General features: G+C 46.0%; 1 protein-coding gene and 1 long non-coding RNA gene across 2 annotated transcripts; one reads left to right on the top strand and one right to left on the bottom strand.

The window, feature by feature from the left end:
• The first annotated feature begins 6,570 nt into the window (after window positions 1-6,570).
• Window positions 6,571-14,648, top strand: LOC128134800 (uncharacterized). Its single transcript, XR_008232825.1, has 3 exons — window positions 6,571-7,289; window positions 9,230-14,334; window positions 14,419-14,648. It is a non-coding gene; the product is annotated as an uncharacterized LOC128134800 (long non-coding RNA).
• Window positions 7,867-17,307, bottom strand: LOC128134794 (estradiol 17-beta-dehydrogenase 11-like). The gene is made up of 7 exons (XM_052772940.1): window positions 16,964-17,307; window positions 14,946-15,053; window positions 14,178-14,309; window positions 12,837-12,943; window positions 10,476-10,613; window positions 10,085-10,201; window positions 7,867-8,563 (listed from the first exon to the last, which is right to left on the bottom strand). Exons 1-7 carry the CDS (start codon window positions 17,171-17,173, stop codon window positions 8,476-8,478), a joined length of 900 nt encoding a protein of 299 aa, XP_052628900.1. The 5' UTR covers window positions 17,174-17,307; the 3' UTR covers window positions 7,867-8,475.
• Window positions 17,308-17,364: the final 57 nt, after the last annotated feature.

The following is a 17,364-nucleotide window of genomic DNA, read 5'->3' as shown; positions in this document are numbered from 1 at the left end:
TGTATAATCTCTGATGACAGAAAGAGGTTACCTTTTGCTGAACGTGGAGAGACTTTGAGGCTGGATTCCTGGCGATCCATTGTGACTGTTCTGGTAAATGCTTTTCCTCTGTTCTGTTAGTAAATATAAAATAACTTATGTGATTGGGTTCTCTTAAAGACTTGAATTTAAAACTATACTGGCTTGCTGAGTTGGCAATTGTAGAATCAGAAAACATCTTCTAGAAAATGCAGTTAATGTTTATAAAATTGCACTGGTCAGGAATTACATTTTAGGAGATGCAAATCTGATTAGTCTCCTTATGTATTTAATTAAGTTTATTCAGCCATCTCCTTAGCTCTGCAACAATAATTTAAGAACACAAAAGACTAGCCTGTGTACGCTATGCTGCATGATGCATATTAGTAGTGAAAGGGACCTCAGACTCCCAAGCTTTGGACTGTATCTGAAGTTAGGCAATGTAGAGCCTATGGAATTGGAAGTTTCGTAGCAGGATTAGCGATCATTTAAAATAATCTACAACAAAAGAATAAAGCCTGGATGGTTGCTAAGCTACTTGGTTGGTTGGTTGGCTTTAAGGGATCTGTAAGACTTCGATGCTTTATCTCCTTGCTGTAAAGGCTGACTTACTAAACTGAGAAACACAACAAATTAAAACATAGATTCTTAAAACTGGCCTTTATTTTCATGTATCTTTCTGTTGTCTATTTTTAATACATCTTTGTCATGGTTTCAGCCCAGCCGGTAACAAAGGACCACGCAGCCGCTCGCTCACTCCTCCCGCCCCCCTCCGGAGGGATAGGGAGGAGAATCGGAGGAGAGAAAAGGAAAAAAAAAAAAACGGAACCTCGAGGGTTGAGATAAGGGCAGTTTACTGGGACAACACAAAAAAAAGAGAAGTTACTACAACAACAACGGTACTAATAAAAGAATATACAAAATGAGTGATGCACAGTGCAACTGCTCACCACCCGAACCTGACGCTCCGCCACTTTCCCCACCGAAAGCCGAGAGAGCTCCCCCCAGCCCGCTCCCCATTTATATACTGAGCATGATGTCACATGGTATGGAATAGCTCCTTGGCTAGTTCAGGTCAGCTGTCCCGGCTGTGCCCCCTCCCAGGTTCCTGTGAAAATTAACTCTATCCCAGCTGAACCCAGGACAATCTTGTGTCCAGGATTAATGTTAATAAACTAAGAAATAGTTTCCAACTGTGGCCAGTCAGGCAAGGGATAGAGATGGGATGCTATGAGAACAGGACTCCCCTCTGAAAAACTAATGTAAAAATACTGCTATTCCCTGATAGTAACAATTCTACAAAAAAAAAAAAAAAGAGAGAGAGAAGCAGATGTATGACTAAAGAGCCATCTGTGAAAGCTTACATAGCTGATTTTTTTTTTCAGTGTTACTCTTCAGGGGGAAAAATGAAGTTCACTTGGTCCAAAAGAGAAATCATGACCTGACAGCTCAGAGACAGGACATAAGCCTGGGTGAAAAGGATTTCTGGGTGTTGAGTGACTGTGGCTTTGTGTGCTAAGCTCAGCTAAATCAGTGTGTGTCAAATATGCCTACAGGGTGAGATCCCACAGAGCATAAACACCTACCTTGAGGAGGCTTCAGATAGAGACTGACTGATGGTTGTATCTTGCCAAGAAGGTGTAATGCACTGAGTATAGTTTTGCACTGTGTCACTTGGTATTGTCCAGAGATCCTCAAGTTAGCTGCTGAATGAAGAACAATCCATTTCCCAAAAATATTACTACAGAGCTGCACTAACAGCTGTACCACTGCCGGGCTCCAAGATAGCAGATAAGCATGGGGCTATCTATATATGCAAAACATATCTCTCAGTGCCTTTGACCTAGTGCTGAGGTAACTCAGCATTGCACAGCACAGACATTATCTAAAACTACCTTTAGAGTTTTGAGGATCATGCTTTAGGATTTGGTTGTCTGTGACCCATATTACGTGTTTAAGAACTTGAGAGGATCTGTGCTTTATGTAACTGTGTTTGGGGCGTCCTAAGTTTCATGACTTCTGAGGCTGCAAATGTAAACACAGTGTTGTGTGTGACAGGGCAAGACTGAAACAATCCATGGCTTGAAAAATAACTATCTGAAAAATCTGTGCTGCTGCTTTCTTATAGGCCTGGGGTATACATGGACTTAACGCCATCCTGCTAAAGGAGAATATACCTCTGTTTGGCACATGCTGTCATTCTTTCCTTTTTATCTGTTCCTTGCTCCTGAGGAGAAAGAGCATGAAGTGAGCTACAGCCACTTCTGCCCCAAATTGGTTACTGATTAACCATATGGATTAGGAACAAATAATCCTTGTGAGTCAGGAATTCTTTATCTAGAAAATGAACATACAAACAGCAAGTATAAACTCCTTTCATAAAATGTTGCATTTTTGAATGATTCTCAGCCACTCATTCCTGGTTTTGCATCCATTACAATTAACAGATATAAAAGGAGTATCCTTTACAAAGTATCTCCGTAGTCCTGTGCAGAGATACTCACCTGAATCTCAGGAGCAACATAGCTGTGTTAGCTGTAACTGTGCCTCTGTTAATTAGTGTGCTAATGTCAGATTGGTTTTGCTCGACGTTCTTTGTCCTTGTGTTGCCGAAATCCGGAATAAAACTCCTTAACAGCAATGAGAAGTTAAGAAGCAGGCACTCCTTTATTGCAGCGCTGGGCACACGGGGGATCGCTCCACCTATCGTGTGCGCTTGTCTTGTCTAACGATACAGTTAAATACATACCTGTTATACATATTCATTAAGTTTCTGGGAAATGTTATACATAATCATCAACTTTCCAGTAAATCATTAGCATATGTATATGTCTCTTCACGCAGGCGCAGCAAAGGTCTCTGGTGGTCTTCAGAAGCCCTCTGGTGGTCTTTTATAGTCTTCCTCACTTGTCCGCTTCTTGACCTCTTTTAGCTGATTCTGCGCAGTATGATTGTCATCACTATCTATATTAGTTTGCATAAAAATATATACTATGTTCTCTTTTGAAATCTAACCTTTCCGATGATTGGTCTTTCAGTTATCAAGATGGGAAAGGTAGGGAGTTTCCAAGAAGCAAATCTTCTTGGCTTCTTAAAGGAAAATATAAGCCAACGATAATCAGCTAAAAGTACAGTACTACACATTCTTTAAGTTCTTTAACTACTATAGTCACACACTATAACTTTATATTCCTAAGATTTTAGCTGTAATCAGATTTGATTTCTTTTTAAAATGTAACACTTGTGAGGAATAAATGTAGCTCATGCTCAGTAGAATGTTCTTACTGCACTTGTACTCTTTTAAACTTCCTAAAATGAGAAAGTTATCAAATGTGTCATTTTAAACTGGTACACTGCGATCCTGATGTGTCCTGTGGCTGATGTTAGCTGTGTGGCCCAAGCAGAGCTTCCTTGGCCAAACAGAGATCTGTCATGTAACAACTAGCCTGTATGTATAAAAAGCAGAGCCTTTGTGAAGCAGGATCTGCATTGTCATATCCCAGAGTAAAGGTTTTCTTTTTCTTTTCCGTATCAGAGCCATGGAAATCACGTATTTTGTCTTGTTGACTTAATTAAAAAAAAAAAAAGTTTGCATTTGTTTTTCCCCTGTAAAATTAAACTTGGCTCAATTTATCTTCCTCAAAATGTTTTACACTTTTTTTTGGCTGAAAGGATTCATTAAATTTACAGGAACTGATGTGTAGCGCTGAGTGACCTAAAAGGGTACTTCTAAGGAAATAACCAATTCATCTAAAATGTTTTATCTTTTTTTGTCCCATATTACTTTGTTTGCTGTAAATCATGGTGTAGCCTCCTCCCAGACAAGCTCATTAAAATCCCCTTGGAATTGTGCTTGTGTTTAAAAGGGCTTTTGATACTGTTTTATGTCAAAGACAGAGAGAAGGATGGAAGTGGAAATGTGCCACATGAACAAAGTGTTTCACTGGGAAGGTAACACTGATGATTAGGCTGTGCAGCCATAACTGGTGTTAACTGCACATGTATGCTTTAAGGGCTTTGAGAACTGAGATCCAGATAAATACTCCCCCCCCCCCCCATTGTTTTTTATACCAGAGAGACTTGAATCTTGTCTTTTGCCAGTATAATTTCAGTGTAACTACACAGAAATCACTAGATTAGAGTAAACGCAGACCACCGCCTCTGCATAATATTAAAAACAGTTATTGCATGATCCTCAATTTTTCACCTCTCTTAGAGTGCAGGTGTCAGTGCTATAAGGCTTGAAGAGCTTGTTTTGTACTGTATCCCAGGTCAACTCTTCAAAACAAAGCAGCAGCATTTCATCATCAAAGCTATGTGGTCATCAAAAGATTAGTGCAAGTTCCTGCTCAGTGTTTGGGGTTTTTTCCCATTAGAGATTACCTTGTGACTAGCAAGCTGGTAGGCACTAGTGAACATGAGTGTCTGGAATAACTTTATCTAAAAACACAGTCACTATTGTCACTGGATGATTTTTGAGCAATGAGCATATCTTCCTGTTGCAACATCTGTTTAACTAGAATGTTTCTTGAAAAACATTTTGATTGTGATGTTTTGGAAAATGATCAGCTACCAGCTGAGAACACAGAGGGGAAATAGTTTGCATGAAAGCATGTTTATTCCTAGTAACACCTGGCTTGTTGGATAAATGTAAGCTTATTCATACGCTAATAGAGGTTTTGCAGTAAAACTGCGATCCTTTTAGTGGTGAGCTCAAACTGTAGCATAACTACAAAAAGCAAGATACCTGCTTAGAAAAGAGCAAAATGTATGGCCAGATACTGGATGCAGAAAGAAAGAATCTGAAAGGTTTAGGGTACCAAAAATGTGTTTCAGAATTTTGCAGACAGTTTTGCAACACTGTGAACAGCCAGTGATCTCAGGTGCTTCATTTCAGTAAAGCAGTAGAAAAAAAAAACCAAACAAAAAACCCCTTTCATTGAACTGCTGGGTTCAAGAAGTTCTGTGCATTTAGAAATCCATGTTCTGAAATGCTGTGTAAAATTGCATATTGTTTTATGCATACTGGCATTACCTGCAAGCATTAAAATACTATGAGTCTTGCCCCAATCATGAGGTTGGGGCCTCAGTGCTAGCAGACAGTGGCAATAAGATGTACAGCCATGATTTTCACTTGTGAGCGGCCTAGGTTTGTGACAAGAAACACAATTTGGGATGACTCTCCTAACATTCTGAGTAGGATTCAAGGACTTGGAAAAATGCAGCAGAGCCAGTCTAAAAAGAAGTACTCTCAGACTTTGCTAAAGAGACAGATCAGGCTACAGTGCTGTGGAGAGCTTTAAACCATGCTATTAGAAATTCAGTAAGACTTGATGTGACCAAGATGAGCTGAAGCTACTTATCGAGACTCTTGAAAATTTTACCTATCATGATGAAGACAGTAATTATGAATGCTAAATATTGTCATTAAATATTCTTGTTAAATGTTGTTCTTTCCTCTAATAATGAGCCTCTGAAATTTCAGACCAGTCGGGTCTGCAAATATAGTGGACAAAGGGAAACTTATCACAGCTGCTCTTTTGTTTTGTTCAGTGTTGATATTGATGGTGTCCTCGGAATGCTTCTATGTGCGTAAACTTCCACTCCTCTTGCAAAGCAGATGGTCTCACCCACACTGCCTGCCCAGCAGCTCTGTACCCATGGACACATTGCCCCCCCGCCACTATGCCAGAGCGTGTGCTGGCAGGCACGGTTATGGGCCAAATCTATGCCAGGAAGCATGCTAACACTTCGATTAGTATGGATGACTGCAAAATGGTGCATGAGTGTGGTGACTGGCCATGTACCTTGCAAACACAGCTATAAGGTTTGTGATACCAATACTTCTCTTTCATGCTTCCCACACTGAGGAACTGAGCCTCTGTCAGCTAGCAGGGCAGTCATAGCAGTGGCATCTGCATGCTGCGTGCAGCAGTTCTGGGAATATATAGTGCACCTGGTACATAAAATCCCTGTGGGGTCCTCAGATCCTAAAAATGGAACAGCTGCAAGACCTGGGAAAGGAGCTCTGCAGACCTCTAGGCAATGTCCCAGAGCTTTAGCTGCACCATTGCTCATCTTGTCTGTGGGAGACTGGGTTGACTCCAGCAGAGAGATTCAGAGCTAGGCACTTCCTACTTTTCTCTTGGAAGTTCATTCTGTTCTTAATTAACACATCGGCGTTTGGGCCAGACCCTAATTGCACAGCTCAGCGGTGCTGTCATTTTCCTGGCACGAGGCTCCAGTCAGTGCTGTGGCTGAGACAGAGAAGGCAGGGAGGGCAGAGAAGCGCCGACTCCAAGAGGCACCTCAGAGGGAGGCAGAGCATGAGGCCAGAATCACTAACCTGACTCATAACGAGTTCTAAGCCAGGATGTGAGGTACCAGTCTTCAAATTTGGGACTTAGCTGTAGGCAGGTATATGAAGCTTGTTCGCGTAGGCTCCTGCTGGGCACCCATAATGACCAGACTTTGGGATAAGCTTCAGTTGCCTGTTGTGGCCAGAAAGAGAACTGAGGAGCCCAGAAGGCCTGATGGTTCAATTCTGTCACTGGTGTTCAGGAGATGAAGGTTTAAATCCTTCCTCTTGCATCTGCTGCTTTATGCCGAGCAGAAGACTTGCAGTCTCAGGCAACATGGAGAAGAGCAAGTGGCTCTCAGTTGTGACAGGCCCATCCTCTTAGCAAGAGCTGAATATGTAGCTCAAATAAAAGCAGAAGCAGCACAAAACAAAAAGAACTTCTTTCAGAGTAGACACGACATTAAATCACAATAAATCAGATTTGGGGGATGCCACTGTGGCAGGGAAAACAGACTTAGAAAATAACTCACTGAACATGCATGCAAGTTGGCCTCCGTTATCCTTCAGGACTCAAAGCATGCTTCTCAAATGTTTTGGGGTTTGGTTTTAAATACAACCCATGCCTAACAGTCTTTAATTGGCTTTTAACTCTTTTTTTTTTTACCTTCCCTGAAATCTGCAAACCCCTTCTTTCTTTTCCTTCCTTGGCTACAGGAATCTTGCACTGTGAAGCAGAAGTTCCCAAGCTGGGAACCCGTGGTGGTCTGACACACCCTGAATGTCCTGTTACATGACTGTTAAGTGAGCAAAAAGGAAACCGTTTTTGTGTCATTTAGCACATTTAGCAACCATTTGTGCTGCCGCAGCACAAACTTCTACCTGTTGCCACCCAAGAGCAGGAGGAGCTGGATGACGAGAGCTCTCCCTTTTCTGAAGAACCTCAGTGTGGAGAACAACACAAAATTCTCAGGTGAGCGGGATGGATTCTACTGGAAGCCACCCATTTCCAGCTGTGCCAAAGGTGGTAGCATGTTCAGGCCTCTCTTGGATGGCTGTGAGCCAGCGAGTGCCTGGTGCAGTCAGGAGTTGCACAAGTGGGTGGAAAGATAATCTGTGCTCTGAAGAGGTCTTTGACCCATGTTTCATCAGATGCTGTTCTCTTGTACCGCAGGCCAAAGACCTTTGGGGGTTTAACCTCCTGGTCAAGGTGGGTCCCGTCAGAGCAGGCCACTGGCTTGTGATGGGGAGCTGTGAGAGGGCTCATCTGGAGCCTTCCCCCATGCGCAATCTGCTCAGGCCTGGCCTGGCACCTGCATTTAAGCCCTGGCCTTGGCCCCAGCCCTTGCATGGGCTGTGCCGTCAGTGTGCCATGCCTGGCCTGTACCTCACTGATCCTGATGTGGCTTCCCAGCGTGACGGGGGACCTGACTCGTCCCTGCTGCCTGGCCTGGTGGTCAGCAGACTCTGGCTGACCCTTTCACTGTTGTAGCACCTGCTCCGCCGTCCTTGCTCGGACCTCGTTACCACCTTCATTGTTGGGAGACACCTTTGGGTTAGAGAACTGTATTTATTTAGAATAAGGCATGTTGATGGTGCTAATGCATAACTGACAATTGATGTAATTGGGTATTACATTAGAAACAAGGCTGTATTATTTCAGGTACTCACTAGAAAAGCACACAAAACTGTGAGTGTTTATTAGAGCACATTTTTTTAAATTGAAAAAGATAAACTAAGGTGAAACAGGCCACCCACCTCCTATAAATGGCTTCTTGCAAGATACTTTTGCTCAGGAATGAGTCCAGATTAACATATTCTCAGGCAATCCCTTTGCACTCAAGTAGGCAGCTGTGCTGTCCCAAAGATGGGCTTTGCAGGAATTCCTTTCTGCCTCAGCACTAGGAGATAGAGGCAATGCAACATACAGCAAAAGCAGCCCTTTAGACTTGTAGAGCTGCATCTCTGCTTTGTTGACACTCCATGTTATGCAGGTATGCCCCTGCTGCAGGTGTGAGATAAACCCTTAGGTGCGCTTGGAGATGGTGGCCTGGAAGCATCTGTCTTAGTTCTGCTCCGAATCAAACCAGCTGAACTACGCTCAGCACATGTTCTGTTTTCACTCATGCCGCTGGGAAGTGAGAATCAATTTTTGCTTTTCACTGAGTGCTTTTTTGCCCAACAACTGCATCAAACTTGGTATCAGTCAGCTTTTTCAGAACAGCCAAGGCACGTTCTGGAAACAACCTGAAAGAGAGAATAACGTGAAATCAAATGTGGGATAAGAAACAAACTATGGGAAAAAGTGGCACCACAGGTGAGGGAAAGAGCTGGTCTGGGAGCAGAAGCGTGTGCACACAGACAGACCAAGGCTTAAACTGGGCATTATCTCCAAAGAACACATAGCCTCCATCAGTCTCTGACTTGTTTTAACTCCGATCCCACCCATATCCTTTTATGACAGTTCTAAGGCTGGGTATCTACTGGGCAGTATTTTGGTTGCAATATTTCTACAGCATCCAAGAAGGATCAATATTGAACAGAGATAGGTACATATTGAGTGTTTTATGCTCTGAAAAGCAGCAGGCCTATGGAAGGATGAGATGTTAAAACTGAGGTGCAGTTTACTCTCCTAGGATTTCTTTTGAGTCGTGTCTCTTTGTGTCCCACTGCCCCAAATTAAGACAAAAAAGCAAAGTTATCTTAAGGGCTTTGACAGCATAAGGTTTGACTTCTCTATGCTTCTGCAGACTTGCACTGTCAGCGTGCAGCTCTTGGAGATGCAAAAAGACTTAAAAGCTTTTTCCCCACTGTCTGGTGTCGGGTTTGCAAACAAGATATTACCAAGTGTTTCATGACATACTGCAGAAGTTAACTGAAAACTTAATTTAGTTGTTCTGATATGAATTCCAGATTTGGAACCTGAGCTTGATGAAAACACCTCCTCAGCAGAGCAGCTGCACTGGTTATTAAAGACATGTGAGAGGACAGATCCGTGCTTTCCATGGTAGAGCTAAGCAATAGAGCCCTTCTGAAGCAACTTTCCCAGCCTCAGTGACCTCAGTCTTTGCTGTTGACATGAAGAAACAAACACTAATAAGCAGCAGGTGCTCAGCTCTTTCTAGAACTACACTGGTGCTGCTGGTTCAGAGAAACTGTTGTTCACAAGCCCAAGGGAAACAGCAATCTGTGAAGAAAAAGTGTGCTATTGTTCTCCCTCTCCTTCCCAATCAGCCTGTAGAGCAGTTGAGTTCTCCACTGAGAACACTTAGCTGCAGAAAGTGGATCACAAGGACCTATGAGAGGGCTCAAAAAAATCTTTGTGTATGGTATCTGCTGTTGTCATTAGAAGGAACCACTGCTATTTCATTACCTTGTTATATGTTCTTCTCATACTAAAATATTTCAGATGGGTGGTTGTTTAAAAAATAATATTCTCTCCTGCAGACAGTTACACATTATCTAGTTACTATAGGCATATAGATGTCAAATCTGGACTGATAAATGAGTATAGTGATGTCAAACACTGAAGATAATACAAAATAAATGAAACTAGGTTGAATGTGAACGTCTGTCCAGCTGTCATTCCAGGGTTTCTCTAGGCTGCGAAACCATATCATTTACTACCATGAGTGCAAAATGCAGTTCCTTATAAAATAAAACTTAATCTTGAATCAGATGTTACAAGTCTGAGGGTTCTATACTCAGGTAGTTAGCATTGATATGTTCCCCCTTCCTGCCCCTTTGTTGTTTTCTTTTGCTACTTACATTTCAGTTAGTAAAGCAATGCTTAGATGTGATGGAACAAAAATCATTTTCTGATTGGTCAGTATTCCTTCCATCAGGGCCTCTACAACTTCTTCAATCTCCAAAACCTTTCCAAGCCTACACAGGAAAGCATACATGTAAGAGCTACGGCGGTAAAACAGAGGTGGTACTAGCTGAGGTAGGATGCTTCACATACGCGCAGACTTGGGTAATTCCAATGCAACCATTATGTAGGTTAAATGACACTGCAGATTTTCTTTAGCCAATCCTGTATACCAGTTTATCTCCAGTATTATATAGTCAGGCGGAATACAAGGCCTAAAGCTGGGGCTAATACGTAGTGCCTTGATGCAAAGAAGGAAGGACAGGAAGGCAGAGTTCTGATAGTTACCTTGTACTGGGGTTTTTGACAAATCCGGTGTTTATAAAAATTGGACAAAGACACGTAGTTTTTATTCCGTCCTTTCCCAGGGTAGACAGCTCCTCTGTCAGAGCTTTATGAAATCCAACGGCAGCAAACTTGCTTGAACTGCAGGAAGGGAAAAAGCACAAATGAGAAGGCAGAAATACTATTTCTAACTTTCTACAGCTAGAAATGGCCTAAAAGATCACACGGTACTGACTAGGAGGCAAAAAAAATGTAATCCAGCTAAGAGGAGAGGGAAGGGAATAATTCTAACTTTCCCAGAGTGTAGTGCTGGATTAGATATTGCTGCTTGGGGGAGTAATGGTGGCATGCAGAGCGGGTGTCTTTCAGAAAAAGGCACCTTAGTTGCAAACAGACAGATGAATGTCAGGAATTCTTAGAAAATGATAAGTAATGTGCATCCATTGATGGACTTCCCTTTTTTCCCATGTGAGAAGATGCTTCGAAGGAACACAGCCTGAATCTCTAAAATCAAGAAGGATGGGCAGGGTAGAAATGGAGAGCAACTCTCTACTGTTTCTTGTACCACACAGGAGTGTCTCATGGCTTTCGTGTGTGAGTTTTGAAATAGAGGAGCATTATGCATGGAACATTGAGGAAAGTAATGCCACAGAAACTGGTGCAGGCCAGGAGTATAAATCGACACCAAATGGAAGTAGAACCAGAGAATCAGTTTATTGACTGCTATTGATTTGGAAAGTGTAATCCCAGTAAAATCCCTGGCTGGGGGGTTCTCATGTTGCCAACAGCGAGTGACTCTCTAAGGAGTGTTCCCAGGGGAAGACTGGTCCACCTGGAGCTGCTATTACAGAGGGCTAGATGAGACGCAGAATGACAATATGCAATCTAACAGTTTTTCTGTTCAGGCACCGTGATTTTCTAGACGTGTTTCAAGTAGAAAAGCAATTTTATCTCAGGATGGCATAAGTATTTCTGTACACTACAGTCACTGCCACAATGGTAGCAAGATTAAAAAGCTACTCAATAGGGGTTTACGTGACAACACTACAACACCTCACAGGAGTGCTACTTTCTAAGAAGGAGAAGGGAAGAGAATACCTTTTTTGCTAAGCAAAAGCCTGGATGGGTAAGGGAGAGAAAAAAAGAGCAGCTTTCATCAGTTGATGTATCACATGACTATTCCTTCATACAAGCATTGCTCCTGATTCAGTCAGAGCTGACAAGCAAATCGGCAGGAACCTCCAGGCATCCTTCAGTGCTGGCTGTTGTGTTTTTTTCCTCCTTAGCACGGTCCTTTGGACATACCGTATTCAGTGGTAGGATTATTTTGTGTTATGGGTTTGTGTGGCGCGTTCTTTTGGTAGTGGGGGAGGGGGCCGCAGGGGTGGCTCTTGTGAGAAGCTGCTAGAAGCTCCCCCGGCTCCAAGTCGGACCCGCCTCTGGCCCAGGCCGACCCAAACAGTGATGGTGGTAGCGCCTCTGGGATAACAGATTTAAGAAGGGGAACCTGCACTGAGTAGGGGAATTGGAATGTGAGAGGAACACCTCTGCAGATACCGAGGTCAGTGAAGAAGGAGGGGGAGGAGGTGCGCCTGAGGAGGTGGATGCCCCTGCAGCCCGTGGTGAGACGGCAGGCTGTCCCCCCGCAGCCCACGGAGGGGAGTGGGGGAACAGATGCCCCGAAGATGGCCATGACTCCAGGGGAAAGCCTGTGCTGGAGCAGTGTGTGGCTGAAGATCGGCCCACGGAAAGGACCCATGCCAGAGGAGTTCGTGAAGAACTGCAGCCTGTGGGAAGGACCCACGCTGGAGAAGTTCATGGAGAAATGTCTCCCGTGGGAGGGAGCCCACACTGGAGCAGGGGAAGAGTGATGAGTGCTCTCCCTGAGGAGGAAGGAGCGGCAGAGACAAGGTGTGATGAACTACCCCAACCCCCATCCCCTGTTCCCCTGCGCCGCCGGGGAGAGGAGGTAGAGAGAACCGGGAGTGGAGCTGAGCCGGGAAGGAGGGAGGGGTGGGGGGAAGGCGTTCTAAGGTTTGGTTTTACTTCCTAACATCCTTGTTTTGATTTGATTTGTAGTAAATTAAATTGATTTTGTTTCTTCCCCAAGTTGAGCCTGTCTTTTGCCCGTGACCATAAGTCGTGAATGATCCCTCCCCGTCCTTGTCCCGACCCACGAGCCTTTCTTTGTATTTTCTCCTCATCGCACCGTGGCTGCGGTGGGGAGGAGTGAGCGAGTGGCTGCGTGGTGCTCTGCTACCGGCTGGGCTGAAACCACAACATTTTGGTTGCTCTGTGCTTGCTGATGGAGGAGACGCAATTAAAAATAAAAAAACGAAGAGAGCTGATTTTAAAATCACTTACCAATAAGCCACCATGAAAGAAGTCACAAAGTGACCTGCTGCCGAAGCCACCGTGACTATGTGACCGTGGTTGTTGTTCATCATGGTTGGCAGAAAAGCTCTTGTGGTCTTGAGAGTCATTTAAACCAAGAGGCAAAAATGTGGGGGAGACGAGAGGGGGAAAAGAACAACGTTTTCTTAGGCATATTCAACACTGACCCTGACTATCGTTAATTAAGCGACTAATGCTATTGCTAACGCTATGCGCTGTACAGCACCTCAGATTCTGAGAGCCACAGAGATACCCGTTCTCCATTCAGCAGGTACACCTGGCAACCTGTTTTCCAAACGGGAATGCTTCAGGAAGTTGGCTATAAACAGGAGCCGATTCTCACATCTTTCCTGTGCTGCTTTTTAGGTTTCAGGTGTCAGCGGCAACGCTGCCAGTGTCTCACCTCAGCATGTACCATAAAAACACTCATCAATCTGTAGCTTCTCTTTTCTTCTGCTGCAAACAAGTCCTTAACAGCTGAAACCCTCCCACTCTGTAACTCCTGCTGGCAGCTGCCCTACCCCAGGAGTCAGCTGTGGGCATGCCAAGGACCCACAGCCCAGATCTGACAGGGCCCAGCTGTGCTACCGTGACTCAAGACTGCTGGGAGAAAGCTGTGAGAAAGTCCACAGAGAGATGAGAGAGGTACAAATCGTAAGGAGAGGCAGGACTGATGGGAAACGGGCTCGGAAGGAGCTCAAGGAGCCAGGAGGGAAGGCGGTGACACAGCGGGGTACAAACCACGAGGGCAAGAGTGCCCAGGGAGATTGGCCAGGCTGGTGGGTGCAGTCAGGGAGGGGCCGGGCCTTGCTGTGCCCTGTAGCCAGGCTGTGCTGGGAGCTGCGGGGCTGCCCCTCTCCTGCTCTGCCCGACCCACACCTGCCCAGCCATTCGGGCCACGTACTGGCTGCCTTTTGTGCGGGTGAGCCGATAAAAACATTGGTTTGTGTTTTTCAGCTGCGTATCTTCTACTTGCAGGGTCTCGGTGCTCAGCTGCGGGCACCCAAACTACCCAATGTGAAGAGGAGCCCTAATACCCCTCTGACGGAGACCCACCCATGCTGCAGATGAGGCCGTCGCTGGCTAGCTCATGCAGAGGAAAGAGAGAATGAAAAAACTGGGCCGGGCTCCGATCAGCAAGAGGCTAATCAAGTTTCCCAACAGTCAGTCTAGCTGGGTGCCCCTGTGCTATACGTGTCTGAAAGACGCTTTTGTAATTCACTGCTAGCTGAAAATAACTGTTAGTCTAAATATGCCTCCTCAGCAACGCTCCCAAAAAAACGTAGGTGTGAAGATAGTAGTGGCCCTTACCCAGAGGTGAGCAAGAATGTTGACTTCAAACATCCTTTCAATCTGGTGGTCCTGAGTCGAGAGCAGGTCGGCAGCTGTAATCACACCGGCGTTATTCACCAGGATGGAGACATCCCCAATGTCCTTCTTCACCTTTTGGACAGAAAAAAACAGAAAGGTGCGTGTCATTTGTTATCAAAAAAATGCAAGGCTGTGGAAGATGAGCGACAATTAATTTAATTGTTAACGTTCTTTCTTTTAGGGAGAGGAAGATTGCGCCACGTTTCCAGATGTGGTAGGACCTGTGCAGTAGTACCATGAAATCTGGTTTAGATCTGAGGCTTCTCCCTTAATTACTGCCAGTACTTACAGTCTTCCACACATTGCCTACAGACACAGTGTGCTCTGTGTAGTCACAGTTGGGACTATGGATGTGCAGACTGTTTTGAGCCAGCTGCACCATATCCTTTACAATAAAATATTTCAAATGTCCCCAGTGTTGTCTGTGTGCTGCTCAGGAAACTAAAAGGCTGAAGTTCCTTCAGGGACTGGAAGTCTAAAGAGCAAACTTGGCAACAAGGCGTGATATGCCAGAGCCCCACAGAAGAGGATGAGACTGCCTGAGATCTCAGAAGTGCTGCTTCACTCTCCGTACAGAAAGCAGCAAGAAGTGGGGAGATTCCAAGGGCTTGCACGATTTGCGTACACTACCCCTTCTCTTGTTTTCCTGACTTTTCTGAAAATCGAGCATGTTTGGGTAAGCTTTTGGACGTGCCCCTGCTGCCCTACCTTCTCTGCAGCGCTGCAGATTTCCTCCCTTTTGCTGCAGTCCACCACGAAGGCTTGAACAGTGGCTCCCAGCCTTTCGCATTCTGCTGCCGTGTCCTCAACGCCATGCTGTAAGAGGCAGAAAAGACAGACACGCATGCGCGACTGTACCCTGTCCGCGTGTTGCTGCTCGGGCACCGCGGCAGACCAGTTAGAGGCTGAAGATTTGTTCTGATTGCATAACCACTGCCAAGCCCCTGAACCGTTCACGGCTACCCAGGGAAAGAGCTGTAGCTAGCACCTGAGGGAGGGCTAGTACTCCGACCTAAATTTTGGACCTGCGTAGAGTGACTGCCAGAAAGGGAATGTGGCAACAAGAGTGAGTTTGCCTTGGTGAAGCACACGTAACTAGGCTGCAGAAAGGGGGCACTCAGTGACTTTCACAGCACAGCAGGCAGACACCATGACTGTAAGCAGAGCTCTTAAAACACAGGCCCAGCTGACACCCCCGAGATACGAAAAGTGGCCCTATATGTTTCTGTATTCACAGACTGCATGTGAGAAGAGAGGTGTGCTCCAAAGTGCACAATGCAGAGAGACATTTCTTACAAGAACAGCATTTGACGCACACAGAACGGAAGCTCCCCCAAGTCATTCTGTCAACCCAGTAAGTGAGGGCAGAAGTGACTTTGCTGTAGCCTTGTCCCCAGGTGCCAGTAAGCCATGCCAATGGGGACCTGTGCGGTGAAAAGCCCCAGTTCACAAATGGCCCGGGACAGCTCAGCACTTGACAGAAGCTGTGCAGGTGGCTGGGGTGGGTGACTGGGCAGCTCCCCTCAGCCCCAGCTGCTGCTTAAGGCTGATGGCCCCCCAGAAACGAGACCTTTGTCAAGGCAGTTGGATTGGGGAAGCATACTCCTAAAACCTTCAGGATCCACCACCTCCTTTGGCATTGTATTTCAGTGCCTGCTTACACCCACCCTTACAATATATTTCCCAGCACCAAAGCCAGGCCTTGCTCGTTACTAAGTTTATTCCTTTCCCCCCCATTCCAGTGAACATGGACAACACTCTACTTGGCAGCAGCCCTTTACGCATCGGGAGACTGGTGCCGTGCCTCCTCCCACCCCTCCAGAGTCTGGCCTTAGCCGTAATGGGTAGCAGGAACAGACACTGAACATGTTTGACAATATCCTCCCTATTTATACATCCCTTTACGCTAGGCTTGTCTTGGGTTGTTTGTTTGTGGTGTGCTGGGGTTTTTTCGCAGCTTCAGGATGACGTAACGAACTGCTCTGTAGTTTCTGATCCACTGTGTCAGAAACCTTTCCCGCGCACTGCTGCCCAGCCACGCACCCCCCTGTACAGCCAATCACTCCCACACACAGCACTTTGCCTTGATTCCTACTGAATGACATTCCGCGTGTCTGCATCTGTCCATCCTCCGCTTGCCAAGGTCTTTTTGCGTGCTAGTCAAGTGAGCCAAAATAAAGAGTTTGGGCTAGTGTAAACATTTAGCAAGGCACCGTCTACACACTGAACCGTGCCAGAGGGCAGCAGGGCTCACACACAACTCAACGCAGTGATGCCCGTCAATGTGACTAGAGACACATCCTCCAGCAACGTACGCAAAGTATCTTGAGGCTCGAGAGACAGCAAGCAGAAGGTAAACCTGCTTCTCCATAGAAGCAGGCTTCTGGTCTGGGCGTGCCTTTTCCTGCCAGCCTAGGCAGTGGTTCCAACAGCAGGTGGCTGACCACTGCGCTCCCTCTTGCAGGCACTCTTTGATGTGCTGTGCACGCTACCTCGCTGATTAGCACTGCGTAAGTGTGGGACCCAGACACCTGCGTCCTCTGGTGCGAGTGGGGCCAAACCCTGTACTGGCGCTCAGCGTCCCAGTCAGTGAGCTGACCGTGAGCCGAGGGGAGCGGACGCGGGAGGAGGCGATGTGGATGCAATTTGTGTGCAGCCCTTCCTAGGCTATTAAAAATCCAGTGGCCTCAGAGATGAACAAGTCAAGACACGAACTGTACCATTACCTTATTGATGTCCCACAGAACCAGTCTGCTTTGACGCTTGGCGAACTCGAAGGCAGTCGCTCTCCCTATGCCATGGCCAGCACCCGTGATGAGAACAAGCTCTCCACTGACAGACTTTCTCTTCACGGGGACAAAAAGCTTCACAAAAGCCTCCAAGTAGGAGTAGATGAGCGTAGCCAGGAACAGGAGCAGATCCAGAAACGGATTCATTGTTTGGCTGAAAGTCCTTTGATAACCTGGCTGAACTTTAACCTCTTTTGACGAGGACGTGGATTGATGATTTACCAGCAGCCCGCGGCCCGCCTGAGCACGCACCGCTCGTTCCGTCAGCCACGGGCCCCTGCTCCGGCAGGAACCGCCCCTCGCCGCGGCCCTCCCCGCGCCGCCCGGCCCGCCCCGCC

Source organism: Harpia harpyja, chromosome 2, assembly GCF_026419915.1.
Source record: "Harpia harpyja isolate bHarHar1 chromosome 2, bHarHar1 primary haplotype, whole genome shotgun sequence".
Classification (NCBI taxonomy): Eukaryota; Metazoa; Chordata; class Aves; order Accipitriformes; family Accipitridae; genus Harpia; species Harpia harpyja.
This window is presented reverse-complemented; position numbering and strand designations above follow the sequence as displayed.